The sequence below is a fragment of the Bactrocera neohumeralis genome, chromosome 5 (genome assembly GCF_024586455.1).
Source record: "Bactrocera neohumeralis isolate Rockhampton chromosome 5, APGP_CSIRO_Bneo_wtdbg2-racon-allhic-juicebox.fasta_v2, whole genome shotgun sequence".
Lineage (NCBI taxonomy): Eukaryota > Metazoa > Arthropoda > Insecta > Diptera > Tephritidae > Bactrocera > Bactrocera neohumeralis.
In genome coordinates, this window is record NC_065922.1 from 27968933 (window position 1) to 27985959 (window position 17027).

The 17027-nt window shown below is 36.9% G+C and overlaps 4 protein-coding genes across 4 annotated transcripts in view; 1 reads left to right on the forward strand and 3 right to left on the reverse strand.

The window, feature by feature from the left end:
- Positions 1 to 17027, forward strand: part of LOC126759737 (trithorax group protein osa) — a 125119-nt gene that overhangs the window by 21903 nt on the left and 86189 nt on the right. Inside the window, exon 14 of the transcript XR_007667070.1 lies at positions 8681 to 8757. The gene's annotated coding sequence lies outside the window, so the exon portion shown is untranslated. The remainder of the gene's footprint in view (positions 1 to 8680; positions 8758 to 17027) is intronic.
- Positions 1757 to 2994, reverse strand: LOC126759768 (chorion protein S36). The gene is made up of 2 exons (XM_050474872.1): positions 2908 to 2994; positions 1757 to 2769 (listed from the first exon to the last, which is right to left on the reverse strand). Exons 1-2 carry the CDS (start codon positions 2947 to 2949, stop codon positions 1870 to 1872), a joined length of 942 nt encoding a protein of 313 aa, XP_050330829.1. The 5' UTR covers positions 2950 to 2994; the 3' UTR covers positions 1757 to 1869.
- Positions 4827 to 6490, reverse strand: LOC126758360 (uncharacterized). Its single transcript, XM_050472615.1, has 2 exons — positions 6422 to 6490; positions 4827 to 6319 (listed from the first exon to the last, which is right to left on the reverse strand). Exons 1-2 carry the CDS (start codon positions 6488 to 6490, stop codon positions 4922 to 4924), a joined length of 1467 nt encoding a protein of 488 aa, XP_050328572.1. The 3' UTR covers positions 4827 to 4921.
- LOC126759743 (uncharacterized) lies at positions 10581 to 13100 on the reverse strand. The gene is made up of 3 exons (XM_050474838.1): positions 12913 to 13100; positions 12529 to 12814; positions 10581 to 12468 (listed from the first exon to the last, which is right to left on the reverse strand). Exons 1-3 carry the CDS (start codon positions 13042 to 13044, stop codon positions 10700 to 10702), a joined length of 2187 nt encoding a protein of 728 aa, XP_050330795.1. The 5' UTR covers positions 13045 to 13100; the 3' UTR covers positions 10581 to 10699.

A 17027-nucleotide genomic window follows, 5' to 3' on the forward strand; every position in this document is an offset into this window, starting at 1 on the left:
TAGTCGGTTAACGCACTTTTAGTGATTTTGAACATAACCTTTGTAAGGGAGGTGGCCGTGGTTATTATCCGATTTCTTCCATTTTTGAACTGTATATGGAAATACCTGAAGAAAACGACTCTGTAGAGTTTGGTTGACATAGCTATAATAGTTTCCGAGATATGTACAAAAAACTTAGTAGGGGGCGGGGCCACGCCCACTTTTCCAAAAAAATTACTTCCAAATATGTCCCTCCCTAATGCGATCCTTTGTGCCAAATTTCACTTTAATATCTTTATTTATGGCTTAGTTATGACACTTTATAGGTTTTCGGTTCCCGCCATTTTGTGGGCGTGGCAGTTGGCCGATTTTGCCCATCTTCGAACTTAACCTTCTTATGAAGCCAAGGAATACGTGTACCAAGTTTCATCATGATATCTCAAGTTACAGCTTGCACGGACGGACGGACGGACAGACAGACATCCGGATTTCGACTCTACTCGTCACCCTGATCACTTTGGTATATATAACCCTATATCTGACTCTTTTAGTTTTAGGACTTACAAACAACCGTTATGTGAACAAAACTATAATACTCTCGTTAGCAACATTGTTGCGAGAGTATAAAAAAAACAACAATCACTAATAAGCTCGTTGTTACGTTTTACCAACGGATTATATTGGGAGGTCGAAAAAGTCTTTTCGTATTTCTAATCAAATTTTAACTTATTTTATATATTTATAATAATAAATAAATAAACAAATATATACCATTTTGGTCGACCACTTTTCACCATTTTTCCGCTAGAGACATTATTCCATCAGTGTAAAACTTTCATTAGTGTAAATCGAAATTTTCAGAACGGAAGCGAGCGAACCAATGTTGTGCTAGATGAACTTATACAGCGTCGTCTCCGTAAACTTCACAAATTTTATTGGTGGCTTGCGTGGCATTCTTCCTTTTTTATACAAAAATTTCAAAATATAGCGAATTTCTTCATTATTTTTTCTCATTTTTGAACAGCTGTAACTTTTTTTCAACTTCCCCGAGTTTCATTTTTTTTCTGGAGAGGATTCGACTGCAACGACATCTATTGACTAAATACGAAAATACTTTTTCGACTACCGATATTAATTTTAAAATCACATCCGTTTGTTTTTAGGTGAGTGTGTTATTTGATAAGAGTATACTAAAGAGCAATGGGAAATTGACAGAACAACAGCTGATTAAAAGTTTAACAATATAAAATTTATTATAATTTTTAAGCGGAAAACTGTGTTAGAAAGTTAAATATAAAACAACAAAGTATTTTTTTGAAACCAATTGCTTAGTAATACATTATCCAAACCAATCACCTATCATTCAATTGGTTAATTCGTTGAACTTTTGATAACGCGTGAGCGAAGCTAGCATTTCAGAGAATTCCACAGCATTGGACGTCCTATAACGAATAGATGATCCCATTAATATCTGTTGTCCATGTGGTATGGTGATTTTTATGATGCGCTCGAGCTCTTTAAATAATGAACGAAATCTGTCTGACACATACATAAGTATGTAGGAAGGTAATTTTAAAAGAAAAAATATTTCAATACAAAAATGTATAATAGAAAAGTCTCTAGTAAATTCCAAGACGGTAATTGTAAAGTCCGAAAATATTACTCCTTCGCAAATAAACTCAAATTCGCATTCCATATACAATTTCTTGCTGAATGTTTCTTAACCTAAGTACATTTTATTCAAATGATAAGTATTAACCTAAAAAAAACCAATGGCTCTCGTGAGAAAATTGCTTTTTTATTTTTTCATTGCCGAACAGGACATAAGTTCGTATGTATAAAACATGTAAAAAAAAATTATGACTGAAAAAATACTAAGCTAGGCATTATTTAATAGCCCGATGATTGAGGAGCACTGCCGTAACCGCTGCTGCTACTTGGGGCAGCACCATAGGATGCTTCAGCGCCGTATGAGGAAGCGGGAGCAGCACCATAAGATTGAGCAGGAGCAGCGCTATAAGATGGAGCAGCAGCTGCGGCGCTGTATGACGAGGCAGGAGCTTCATTGTAAGATGATGCGGGTGCTGCCTCATAAGATTGTGCTGGAGCTGAGTATGATGAACTACCATACGATGAAGCCTGATAGCTCTGTTGTACACCGGGCACAAGGGGAGCATCAACCTTTTTGCCTGGTTTGTATACTTTGACGTAGACTGGATTCAAGCTGAGTGGAGTTGGCACCTTGTTGATCACTTCTTGTTGATAGATTACCGATGGTTTGATCTTGTAGATGACTGGCGCAGCTTTAACAACAGCAGCTGGTCCACCGCCAATTTGGGTTGGAGGCAAAGCTGGCTGATTGACAATGATTGGTGGCAAGGGTTGTGTGGCGATCACTTGATGATTGTTTTGGCCAGATGGCACCAACAGAGAACGGTAGACACCCTGGTCAACCACATTGGGTGCAACAATATTGATATTGCCCTGACGAATGTTCGAAGCCAAGTTAGATTCAGCCAAAGATTCGGCAATGGCGTCGGAGTTCTTCAAATTACGATAGACTGGGTTGGAGTTGAGCGCTTGCAATTGAGCTTGCACTTGGCTGAGACGAGCCACTTCGGCGGGTGAGACGGGAATTTCAGCATTGGCAGGAGTAATGGAACCGCCAGCCTGTTGAGCACCACCGGCAGCAGCCTGTACTAATTCATCGAGACCATTCGATGAGGCCGATGATAGGTAGGAAGCACCACTACCGCCACCTGAAGCCGAACCGTAAGAGGCCGTTGCGAGCTTTATGAAGAAAGAGAAAAGCAAAATTATTAACATGAAGTTACACAAATATAATTCGTGTTAGAGTTTTCATTTCTTCGTCTAAAATTTTCATGTTCTTTCTAAATGTCTGCGTATGTGTAATTTTTGTTTACGTACCGGTGCGGCAACGAAGAAAAGTGTGAATAGGAAACAGTTCATTGTTTGATGATCTCTTTGATCTGTGTATTCCGATGGACTGTTCACTGTGATGTGTCGTAATACTACTTGTATCGGAGATGTTATTGAGCTTTTATATATGAGAAGTTCACTCGGTTTGTCGTACGTGATTTAGACGTGAAATGCCAATAACGCAATCGAAATGAGCTTAGAGTTTATTGGAGATTAGTTATGTGGCACGCGATAACTCGATGGCGGTTGCTGTTAAATTGTTGCCCAATAGATAGCAATCACAACCGGCAGAAGTGGGGATTTTGTCAATATTACATGACGACAGCTTTGACTGCTTAAACCGTCTATGGTTGAGGCTTCCGCCAATAATACGCGAAGGGTGTTCTGCGTTTAAGCTACTTGGTTTAATTGATTTAAAGTGTAAGCTACTGCATATGCACGGAGGCGAGTGTTTGCAGGCGGGATGAGGTAGTAATTTGTATAAAATTATGGACATTGAGCTACTAGGAATAATTTAACTTATTACGTTTTCAAGTTCCAGTTAAATATTTCCGAGACTTTCTATTATCATCATATCACCTGAAGTCTTGCTGGATTCTTAACAAATTTTAGCGGTCGAATATCATGTTTTTTTTTTTCAAATTTCTAAAATAAACGAATCCATTCGTAAATGTATCTTTCTAAGTTACAAATTCTCATTAATCGTTTTTTTTTTGGGATACTTAAGAAAAAAATACTATTATACTTCTTCAAATTAAAATATTGCTAAGAAAACGACTAATGTCTCGTTTACTCACGAAGTGAAAACGTCAGTTGACAATTCTAATTTCCATGAGTCTTGCGGCAATGTCTTCAGAAGTTAGTTTGAAATTTTTGTCGGGTGACCTCGCTGGTCGTTTTTCTAATGTCGGAATTATGTATGTTGTTGAGGTCACCACTACTAACAATGAACGCTACAGACTCATAATTAGAGATGTTCTCTGACATTTATATTTCGTATATACAGGGTTTGACCGTAAAGTAAAAAGACTGAGTCGATTTAAAAAATGTATTGAACCAATCGTTACAATTCTTTAAAACTTTCAAAATAGGCTTCTTCTGCGTCGATGCAGCGTTACCATCGCGATTTCCAAGCTTTGAAGCCGTCAACGAAGGCATTCTCCGGAATAGCCTTGAGAGCCGGAGTGCATGATGCTTGGATCGTCTCAAAATGCTTGCCTTTCATCAGGCTGGAAAACAAAAAAAAAGTCTGGGGGGGGGGCACATCTGGGCTGTAGGTCGGCTCCGGGAGCTTTGGGAAGCCGGCCTTGCTAAGGAAGCTGTTCACAAGAATGGCGGTGTCGTGGTGCAATTTCCAATCGGCTGCGATGTCTTGTCGGACCCTTCGTTTGCATCTCTTGAGGACTTCCACATAAAACTTGGCGTTGACGGTCATATCAAATGTCTCTGTCGCAGATTTACCGAGTTTCACACAGATTTTAATCGCATATCTGCTGTTCGACAATACCAAACTGTACATTACAAGTATCCATTCCGTTAATATATGTACACACAAATACCATGAACCTTTATTGCAGTAGGTAGAAATATCAAAATAAATAAAATCAACTCTATAACTGAGTTAGATTAAAGCTTCCGACCATCTCCCAAGAAACTTTTTCCAATACAAATGGTACCTCAGCAAGCAATGTGTAAATAGCTTAAAGCTTGGAAAAATTACCTACCTTTATTGGAAACTAATATGTAAAAGTATCAGCATAAATGTTTAAGACCCAAAGATTTTCATATTAGAAGAGTTGGAACACTTCTCTCTCGATTCAGCACTTGTAAACTTGAGCACACTTTGTCAGAAAAATTCAAATAATTTCCTGATTTTGACCTACAGAGATCGATTTTTAACACCACACTTTAAATATTTTCATTTATTAGCTTATTATCTCAGTCTTACATACTTAAGAACTTCTTATTTAGATAAATAACTTAATATTTAAGGCTAACGCCACTACAAGCCCTCTTGATAGAGCTCTCCATTCGAACGGCTATCGCTGCTACTCTTATACTCCTGATGAGTGGATGCCGGTTGTGTCTGTTGCATACTGTATTCACCATAAGAAGGAATCGAGCGCTTATTATATATGTAACGAGATTTCATGATGTTGTTGGCCGCAAAGGGCCCGTTGGGTTGTTGCATGGGCATTGATCCCATGTCGGGTGGATAAACACCCTGATTGAAATAATTCGGAGCTGGGTATGATGTTGGTGATGAGTATTGTTGTTGTGGGTGTGGTTGTTGGTCATATTGTGTTGTCTGTTGGTATTGTGTGGGATAGTGTAAGCCTTGCATTTGCAATGGATATTGTGTGTGTTGTTGTGTTTGTGCGTAATTTGTGTTTGGAGAGTACTGTTCGAATTGTTGATAGTGTTGTTGTTGTTCATATGTCATTGCAGAGTATGGATGTTGTGTGTATTGTGTATTTACACTTTGTGTCTGCTCGCCCACAAGTGTCTGCTCCTCCTGGGGTTGTGAGTTCTGTGTTTGTGTGTTGTCTGTATAGTTTTCGGCATCTGTGACATTTATTGGTTCACGATGATATATCACGGGTGGCATTTTGACTACCACTGGTGCATCATTCGTTTCCAATTCGATCATTTTATTCGACTCGGGCAAATTAACGACAACAGGCATTTCTTCAAGTGTTTGATCCAGTATTGATGAGTCATTTAGATATGGGGTCTTCTTCTCGGTCGCTGTTTGAGTATATTCTGGTGCGTATTTTATGTTAATGTGTTGGAATTTTTTATATTTCTTCAAATCTTCTTTGTAATCGTTTTTGTCCACCACATCATTGTAGCATTGACCAGTACCACCATATTGTTGCTTCGTTGTAATATCCGATTGGGTTTGTTCTTTTTTCGTATTTGTATCATTTGTTGTTGGTTCGACAGTTGTTGCAACGTTTTCTGTTTTCGGCTCGGACTTCTGTTTTCGTCGTATTTTTCGTATTTTCTTGGTGGCATCAGCTTTTGCTTTCTTTTTACTCTTTTCCTCGGTTGTCTTATCATCGGTTGTGGGTGCCTTAACCTCATTTGGTAACACTGGTTTGTTTATGGACTCATCTTGAACTTTGTAAGCGGCACCGTTTTCGCTCATATTGAAGACGCCATTGCAACGTTCTTCACCGCCCACCTGTAAGTGTATGGCATTCTTGAAATCTTCACCTAAATGTTCTAGCCAAAACGCTTCATCCACGTCAGCGGAAGTGAAAAATCGTGATGTCTGTCCCGTTTCACTTTCGCTGGCTTCACCATGCTGTTGCGCCACATCAACGAAATCATATTTATCATCACTACTTTTGGCTGGTGTATAAGTTTCAACGGTGCTGACATTCAATGCGATGGACTGAAGTGGAGAAATTTATGACAGGTAAATTTTAACTCAATTACATAATTATTTTTATATACTGAATAATACACAATTTCTTGTTTTCAGTTACACACTTACATGCCGCACCAACAGAAACACCAAAACGATGCAGAACCGCCACGCGCATTCACCACGCACGGCCTTCATATTAGCTTTCTCTTGTGCCGCAGCAAGAAAATCAAAAGCAAAAAAAAACTGATTTTAGCTCAGTCCAATTTCATATTTCCAACTGAACCAAATCGCTATCAAGTATTGTCTTAAATATCTAAATTGATTTGCATCTCAAACCAAAACACTCACAACGGAGCAAAAGCAACTTTTTCCCCCACGTTTACTTAGTTCTGACGTTTGACTTTCATTCTCCAATATCATTTTTCCCTAAGCAGACGTGCTTGTGATGGGTTTTTTCTTGGGTTAATGTGTATGGTTTGAAGTCACAGTTGTTTTTGTTTTGAAATTGTTGAATAATTCTCGCTTGTAAATCGAGCATTTTTATTCTTCCGTAAATTTGGGCATAAAGGCCTTCGCTTCGCATATACATAATTGTATACAATTTTATGTAGATATATTCTTGCGGTGTGTAAATATTATGCAACAACTAATATTGGCACAAAATACGAAAAATACTCTAATTTGACTCTTGATTTGGCGAGCAGATAAAACAAGTGTTTCCGCATGAATTGTTATACATGTAATATAATATATCTTAGAAGTCTGTACAATATGCTCTTACCGAGTTGGCTTTGACCAAGAACATCTCATCAACTACTCAATAACATAAAGATGGTTGGGAGATGTTTTTATTGGTTTCAATGTTGAAATTAAGAGATTATAAAAAACGTTTTCTTAGAAAACATGTTCTTAAAAAACACAAAAAATTCGCATTTAAAGGATTTGAAGCATCGAATTAATTTTTCAAATGATTTGGATCCAGTTGGACATCTGAAAAAGGGTGTTTGTGTTGAGGGATATTCCTCTCGTTAAATTATCTCAATTCAAAAAAAAATGTTTGCGTTGAGGAAATTTTTTCGCGTTATCTCAATTTAAAAAAAAAATGTTTTATTACTACATGTAGGTAATGGTCGAAGCTCTATTCAAAATTGTTATTTTTGATAAAATGGCTTCTTCCCAAAAAAAAAGTTTTTGAAAATATTTAGAATTTGCTAAGTATAATAACTTAACCGAACTTTTTAGACTCTTGCAAATCGCAAGGATCACAGCCGGCAAAATACCTTCACATGTTGGCAATATTGGAAAATATAGCGAAAGAGTTCAATTCAACTGTTCAACGAAATCGTGAATGGTTTACAATCAAAGCGGAAATTATACTAAATCATCCTTAATCGATTTAATCTATTTTTTTATTTTAGCCAATACCACATACTATTAACATGCCACATAATAATTAAATGCTCTCTGGGTTTTATTAAGATGCCTCCCATACCATCTCCTGATTTTATCAATTTTAGACACGAAGATATAGCGCTATTTGTATAACACGTTCTCTAATTTTCATTGAGGTAACTCACATATTGGTCGATGTACGCGGTATAAAGTCATCCTGAAGTTCGAAAATGTTTATTTATGTACTTATGTAGGTATATGGGTGAAGTATTGACTCGATTAAGCCAGTTTATGACATTCAGACATATCTTCACATACAATTTCATTTAATGTCTCGTAACGCATTTAGTCATAGATTTATCGCACTTTTAGTAGTTTTTAAGAAAACCGTTAAATGCGTAGCAGAGTTATCATCCGATGTCATCTATTTTAACACCATCGAAAGAGGGTTAAAAAAATTGTACTGTGTAATTTTGGGAGATATAGCTGCCTTTTTGTGGTTAGTTGTGTCAAATTTTAGTTCTTTATTTGTGGTCCATTGTCCATATTCGTATATCTCCGACACTTTTTGCCGAATCAACTTCAAATTTTTTAAGAGTATACATATGTACGTACATACATACATTTTATATATACGCACAAATCTAAATATATTTTCTAATTTTTTCTGATCACACGTGTATATATAGGGGAAACTGATTTTAAAAAGGTGGGTTAAGCTTTTTCAGTGAAAAGTTTAATCTTTAGAGGTTTAATCCATATTTGTTTTGTCATAAGATTATCCCTATTCATTCTAATAAAATAAGAAAAGTACTATTTTAGACACATGACATACTTGAAGAAGTCGTGGCTTCATCTTTACGTTGAGAACAGCAAATTAGCTAATCATTAAAATATCACATTAAGTAGTACAAGCTAGTTTATTCCATTTACCATTTTCATTTCAAATACTATTATTTAATCATTGATTTTCCTTCATTTTCTCTATTTTAGACCCAGTGTAAAAATTTAAAGATCTGCTTTCAATTTGTTCGACTATTACAACATAGCATCTAATAATAAAATGTGCGGTAAGTTAATATTTTATATTTTATTAATCATTATGTTTATTTCAATATTTTGCTACTACTTTACTAAACTAAAACACTTGAGTTGATTTCAATGTCGAGCAAGCAAAATTGAAAAACCACAATAAATGGTTAAACTACTCCCAAGTTTAGAAATATATTATCACGATGTGGCAGAGTACTACCTAATTTGCCGGACAAGTTGCTCTTCTATTCAATATTACTATTACGAAGCTTTTTTTATACAACATTTTGTTAAAAGAACAAATATTTTTCGAACCATTATAAGTGTTTTGGTAGAAAAAAAAATACTTCTATGAAAATCTTCATTTTGATCGTTCAGTTTTCTGTCTACTAGAATGGTCACATCTGAACATTTTGTTTGCCGGTTCAGGGTACAAATGTTATCAAATGTGGCTTACATCTGCTAATAAATGTCCAACCGTAATTGTCTTTTTACAGACATAAGTATGTGTAATACATATGTCAATTCTTTCATTGTGAAACACACATATGCATGTTCATTATTATATTTAAGGTGCGCATATTTACGTTATACGACCAAAGAGGAATAGTAGGAGTTTTAAAATATTATGATACTTCATACATCACTGCTAGAAAATCTTTTTTCTTAGGATTAAATCCATGACCAATGTATTATATAGAGATAGAATAGAGATTTTTGAAGATTTGTTGCAAAAGAAAATGTTTGAAATAGTTATATTTCGGCAAAGAAAACTAGTCCCATTCTATTTCGTTTTATACGTTACATGATTTTGACTTTTTCCGGTATGGTTGAGCAATTCAACGGTTTTTAGAGTTTAATTGGTAATATAAGCAAACTCACTAAAAACTATCTGTAGCAAATTAAAGTTTTAGAATATGTCCACTTACTTGCTTACTTGCTTATTACTTCGTGTTTTCTTAGTTTGGTTATTGCTTCATTGTGAAAATGTCAAACGAACCACGTTTTCATAAATAATTTTGACTTTTAATGTAAAAAAAAAAATATGATTTCCTCAGATGGAAGTAATTAAACCAAGTTTTCGTTACAGTTCGTTTGTTCAGTACAGTTCGTTAAAATATAGTACATTGGATAAAGATCACTGTCCAAAGAAACGCTACAATCTTCACAAAAATTCTTCTGATCAGACCACAAACTGAACAATGAAAATTAAATATTTTTGTAAAAAATTATTAATTTTACAAGATATCTTCACAAGATAGCTCTTCAATCTCCAAACGAATTATACAGATATCAATATACTATATATCTGAACTGATGATATCAATATACCATATCAAAATTAAGTTAAATATCTTCACAAAATATCTGTTTTTCTGATTAAGTATTCTTAATTTGACTTGGACTTATTTATATAAAAAAAAACGTGGGTGGAAAAGACTAGCAAAATGTTTTCCTTTGGTTGCAAACCCGTACATTTTCTGGTTTAGTTAAAGGTAAATTTAGTTGCTGTAAGAAATGGACCTGTGGCGGGATACTTCGAAAGAAAGCACTTTGTAACAAAATCACTAGCTTGATTTGAAATTAGATACCGTTATAAAGTACCATTGATGAATCGAAATTTATACGCTTCCAAAATTGGTTAATTGTTATAAAAAAGTTTTATTGTGAAAAATTTTGCACAAATTCTTTTGTGTGCAAAAATAAAAAAGGCCTACGCACTGTGCGTACTTTAGCTAATCGCGAAATCAGTAACCAGCTTGTTCATAGCTACAAGAAAGAGAACAAGAAAACAATGAAATGCTAAGTGAAAACTTAAAAGTATTTATGCTTAATAATAACATTGCTGGGTATAATTTATTAAAACTAATTATGCAGCTCCATATACATTTTTACAAAGTCGGCTATAGTTTAGAAATTACAGATTCTTTTTGAGAAGTTTTCGAAAAATTTGTTAAACCAAATTGATAAGAATATGTTCTAGTACAACAGCGGCGGCAGGAGGTCGTGCAGCTGCGGTATAGCGTAGTTATGCACATTACTGTTGTAGCTTGTACTATGTTGCTGTGGATTGGACGTATCTTCTTGGTCAAACCACAGGCTCAGACGGCCATCGATAAGCTTCTTAAAAAATGATATTGTTTCTTGCTCTTGCCATGGCTCCGGATCTACTAACGCGCCACCATAGTGTTTTGTAGCGTCGATAAATTCTGGATGACTATATATGATGTCGGTGATTATCTTATCTAACTGTTGGTCAGTAATATGTTGCACTGGATAGTTTTTGGCGTGGGTAGAAGGCGGCGCACCATATGGTTGACCGGAGTAGGTCTGTGGTGGTGCTTCCAAATCGCCAGCATAGCGCAGTGGTGTAGCATTGTGGTCCAGTGGATCTGGCACCGATATTATCGTGGTCTTTCCATGCAATTCGCCATTATTTTCTAAGTAATTACGACCCAAATAATCGTAAATGTAACGTTGCGCTGTTGTTGGTAATTTGTACGTCGGTTTGGAATGTTGTGGCGCTGCTGAATTGACAGTTTTTGGGTATGACTGTTGTGGCGGCTTATAATTTGGGTTAGTGGAAATCGGTTGCGTTGTTGGCGAATGTGCGCGATAAGCTCTTTTCTTTTGTAATGCGGACAAGCACATTTCACATTCGGGGTAAGCTGACTCAGGCGTTGACGTTGACCTACCGCTGTAATAGTTAGCTGCATTGCGTTTTTTGTATGAAGAGCTGATGGAATTTTCTGCTGTAGAGTCATTGGTTTCTTTGAGAAGGCTTTCTTCAACCATGGTCTCCTTCTCACTCTGCTTCAGGCGTGTACTTTCCGCATCTGTTTCTCCGTTCGCATCCATGTCCATATTCATGCCGGTGGTGTCTCCTTTGCTGGTATTGGTGTCGGTATATGTAATAGTAACGTCCGGGTGGTCTGTGTTGATTTCATGACTTAGCATGCTGTATTCCGTGGAGCTGTTTGGATTGTTGTCTGTCTTGGTGTTCGTGTTGGGGTTATTTTCAGTTGACTTGGTCTGTTGGGAGTGTTGTATACCGCAACCGAAGTAACATTGACCCCTCTTAAAATCGGGCTGCAATGTTTCGGGCATAAATTGTATGATTTCAGGCAATGTCAGATCCATCTGCTCACGTTCCTTTTCTAGCAGTTCGTACTCACCCTTGATGTCACGCTTCACAAGACGTGAGCGTTGTTGATGTGTGTATCGTGGCTTCTTCGCTTTACGTTTTGGTTTCTTCGGTGTGCTTTGCTGTTGACGGCGTTGTTGTCTATTGCTCCGTTCCTCAAAGTCGAATAAACGTCGTGGTGTTTCGGACAAATTCTTGTGATATAATTTTACAAAACGACTCGGCCGCTCCTTGGTAGCCTTGCGTGATCCGAAGAGTGTGCGATGTAAATCGCGTTTACGTCGTATATTAACAGCGCCAACCTCCGCACCGCCACCGCCGTTATTGACGTACCCATCATCACCTTCACCACCGCCATTTGCTAAGGGCATTGGCGCTGACATCAAATCACTAAATGGTTTACCCATAAAAATCGCATTGGGCGAAAATGGAGTTGATTGCGCGCGACACAGATTGCATTTGCAGTTTGGTCGCCGACATTTGCAGGGTAGTGATGGAGTGGCCATATCATTAAATACGTACCTATAGGACGGCTGGGAGATGCCGCATTGTCCACAACGGCAGGTGGACGGCGCAGATGACGCGGCATAGCTATCTTCACAATCTTCAAGAAAGTAATTGTTACAATTGTTTCATATATACACATGCACACTCGTTAACTCACCGCCCTTATTGATCGCCACACGATCAACCGTGGCGTATAAATTCAATTTGGATGGCTTAGTAGGTTTCGGTGGGCGCGGTTCTTCGACCGAGAAATCAATACTGTACGAAACTTTCGCCTTTGTTTGACGCGGTACTTCCACTTTATAACCGTATTCGTAGGGCGTATGACATTTCTTCGGTTTCGCAACTCTCGGCACATTCACGGAAAAGTCCAATTTCGATGGGCAGTCACAGCCTTCACCGGTATAGATGACTTCAACCGGTATGCAGTGGGCCAAAGCAATCTACATTGTGTATTATGAGAATTTCACAAAAACAAAAACAGTCCATTAGTTCATTACTCTTCATTTCAGTTTGGCTTTGCAGTTGTTGGTCAGCTTACCAAACCCAGACAAAAAAACAATGCAATCCACGCTAGTTTCGCGTGCAAACCCATTTTTCGTTTACTACAAAGTGGCTCTTCAAGTTTACCGGAACTTTCACGTACTAACTGCTTGCCGTCGGGTAAATTCATCTTTATATAAATCACAACTAGTCGCTACTAATTGATGGAAATGGCTTAAATCTATTTTGAATATTTGACGTTGCATTGTGTTTTTGAATTCGTCGTGTTTGTGACTTCTGGCATGTAAAATGTGTTCAAAGTGCTGCTTCCAATTTCACTTGACCTTTCCCGGTTGTTCGAATGGGCAAGAAGAGTTTTCACAAATCGCACGTTGTGTTGTGCGCTGAAATAATACCATAGTATGGTAATTGGTGGAAAGCTGTGCTCTTCTGGCACGACGCTTCTGATGCGGTGAATGGTGTTTGAGTTCAACGATTTTTTTCAAGTACACACGCTTTTTAAACGGTTTATTTTTGATTATTTTGAAGTGAAATTCGGAAGTGCTAGAACTCATGTCTGTCCGCCTGAGAAGTTGGCTCATTTTGCATGCATTGCATCTGACTGTAATGAAAGAAAATAGGAAAAATATAGTATAAGTAGATATTTATTTAAAATGGTAAATAACTCTTACATGAAAGCGCACGTGGCCGAGAGAATATTTCTTTCATTTTTCGTAATTTCTTACAATTATGTATTTTCATCAAACATAAAAGTTTTCCAGTTTTCTTCGTCATTGTTGTTCAGTACCCAGCCAACCTAAAATACATTTAAAAACAGGTGTAAGAGTCAAAGGTTAAACAAGCGTGAGATTTTCAAAATATTTTTGTTACAAAAACTTACTGTAAATTGAATCGCTATATTAGCTGTCGTGCAGACCTGATCAAGTCATTAACTGTCAAGACCTTTTCCATAATTAACCAATATTGAAGCTTTTATTACAGTTTTCAATTCAACTGAATTTTGGTTGAAGTTTTGAAGTTCGGTATTATTGATATCAATACAATCTGTGAAAAGAATGTTCAGTTGTCAAACTTCAACTTTTTTGTGGTAAAACGGATTTCAACTCTCTGCTCACTGCCTCTGGGGTTGTAGTGGAATATTACTGTATTTATTTAAGGCAATTTAATAGAAAATGGAAAACGGGTACATAAATTATTTTATATGTGATTCCATACTATTGTATTTTAATTGTTAATTTTGTACAAATACATAGAAAGGGGAAATCTTGTTCGAGCTCTTGGAGTAAAATCCCGAAACTGTACGTGGAAAGCTAGAATTTGAAAATAGTAAAAATAAAGTTAACGGAACATGGGAAGTGTTTCGAAAATAAAGAGTCGATACAATAAACTATTCATAGAAATATACTTTTTGAGTAAATTTAAGTTGTTTGCCGCTTCGGTCATTTGTGTTTTCACTCACAAATACAGTGCTCATAATATTTAAAGTCTTCTTAACAACCATAAGCAGATGTCGTAGCCTGCGCCAGCCCAAAGTAAAAATTATTTAAACAACATTTTTGATAACTACCGTCATCAAGAAAACGGAGAGTTTGTGTTAATGTTCCTTCATCTCATTTGTAAAAAAATACATTAGTTTTTGGCCCCATCATTCGAAATGTAAACCGATTTTATGTTCATTTTAATAATGGTTTGTCAAAAAAGTCTTGCGGTATTTTCGCTAGTTGGCGCTGAAAGCGCGTAGTTCTATCGGGTGATTTTTTTGAGGTTAGGATTTTCATGCATTAGTATTTGACAGATCACGTGGGATTTCAGACATGGTGTCAAAGAGAAAGATGCTCAGTATGCTTTGACATTTCATCATGAATAGACTTACTAACGAGCAACGCTTGCAAATCATTGAATTTTATTACCAAAATCAGTGTTCGGTTCGAAATGTGTTTCGCGCTTTACGTCCGATTTATGGTCTACATAATCGACCAAGTGAGCAAACAATTAATGCGATTGTGACCAAGTTTCGCACTCAGTTTACTTTATTGGACATTAAACCAACCACACGAATGCGTACAGTGCGTACAGAAGAGAATATTGCGTCTGTTTCTGAGAGTGTGGCTGAAGACCGTGAAATGTCGATTCGTCGCCGTTCGCAGCAATTGGGTTTGTGTTATTCGACCACATGGAAGATTTTACGCAAAGATCTTGGTGTAAAACCGTATAAAATACAGCTCGTGCAAGAACTGAAGCCGAACGATCTGCCACAACGTCGAATTTTCAGTGAATGGGCCCTAGAAAAGTTGGCAGAAAATCCGCTTTTTTATCGACAAATTTTGTTCAGCGATGGGGCTCATTTCTGGTTGAATGGCTACGTAAATAAGCAAAATTGCCGCATTTGGGGTGAAGAGCAACCAGAAGCCGTTCAAGAACTGCCCATGCATCCCGAAAAATGCACTGTTTGGTGTGGTTTGTACGCTGGTGGAATCATTGCACCGTATTTTTTCAAAGATGCTGTTGGACGCAACGTTACGGTGAATGGCGATCGCTATCGTTCGATGCTAACAAACTTTTTGTTGCCAAAAATGGAATGGCAACAAGATGGCGCTACATGCCACACAGCTCGCGATTCTATGGCCATTTTGAGGGAAAACTTCGGAGAACAATTCATCTCAAGAAATGGACCCGTAAGTTGGCCACCAAGATCATGCGATTTAACGCCTTTAGACTATTTTTTGTGGGGCTACGTCAAGTCTAAAGTCTACAGAAATAAGCCAGCAACTATTCCAGCTTTGGAAGACAACATTTCCAAAGAAATTCGGGCTATTCCGGCCGAAATGCTCGAAAAAGTTGCCCAAAATTGGACTTTCCGAATGGACCACCTAAGACGCAGCCGCGGTCAACATTTAAATGAAATTATCTTCAAAAAGTAAATGTCATGAACCAATCTAACGTTTCAAATAAAGAACCGATGAGATTTTGCAAATTTTATGCGTTTTTTTTTTAAAAAAAAGTTATCAAGCTCTTAAAAAATCACCCGATAGTTTTATTCGTCGCATCGGGTCATGCTATACCCTTTTGGAAAGCTCATTTCACGCGCTAACACGTGTTTGATTGATTGTCGTTTCTTTTAAGTCGTTCGTGAGTTATAGCGTCGCAAGCATGGAGCAAAATAAAGAGAAAATACGGCATGTTTTAGAGTACTACTAGGATAAAGGCAAAAATGCATCTCAAGCCGCCAATAAAATTTGTGCAGTTCATGGACCCGATACAGTTTCCATTTCCACCGCAAAACGATGGTTTCAACGTTTTCGTTCTGGTGTAGAGGTGGTCGAAGATGCGCCACGCTCCGGAAGGCCGATCGTCGAAAATTGCGATAAAATCGCTGAATTGGTCGAAAGAGACCGGCATCGGTCAAGAGCTGGGCATGAGTCATCAAAATTTCATTTCAATTTCAATAAAAAAAAAATCAATAAAAATACCGCAAGACTTTTTTGACAACCTTATACTTATTCACCTTTTCATGAGCAATAACTGAATAGAGTTGATTTGATTTTTCGTTGAAAACTTAATAGCCGTATTGCCATCAGATTCTATGTTGGCAAATCAAACTTCTACTGCAAATAGTTGAAGTTAGTAATACCAAAAAATAGTTTGTTGATATGAAGATGAATTGCTTTAACTTCAATTCAACTAAGTGGAGTTGAAAATCGCAATAGGGGTATAACTCACTATAGATTTTCGTCAACGGCTTCGTTTGGTTTGGAAAATATGGCCCGGTGATGGTTTTAGCAAACGCTGCTACTTTTTTGATTAGGTGTTATGATCTCTTAGCTGAACGAGTATTTTTGATTTAAATTGTCAATATTTCATTTTTTTTTTTTGTGCAACCATTCATGAATGGAATCGTACTGGATTGGGTTTTCAAAAGGAGAAGCTTAGCCTTGTTAGCATTTGACCTAACTTCGATATAAATTCAGGTGTTTATTTTGCTTATATAGTATATATAGAATGTATATAGATTTGAGAAAAATCATTTCTATCCTATTAAGTCTTTCTAAAATGTACTTAATTACAATTTTTTTTTTTTTCGATATGTACAAGGAATGTGAGCACGAGCGCCGAAAATAAAATATATTTTTATTACTAGATAACAGTTTAATC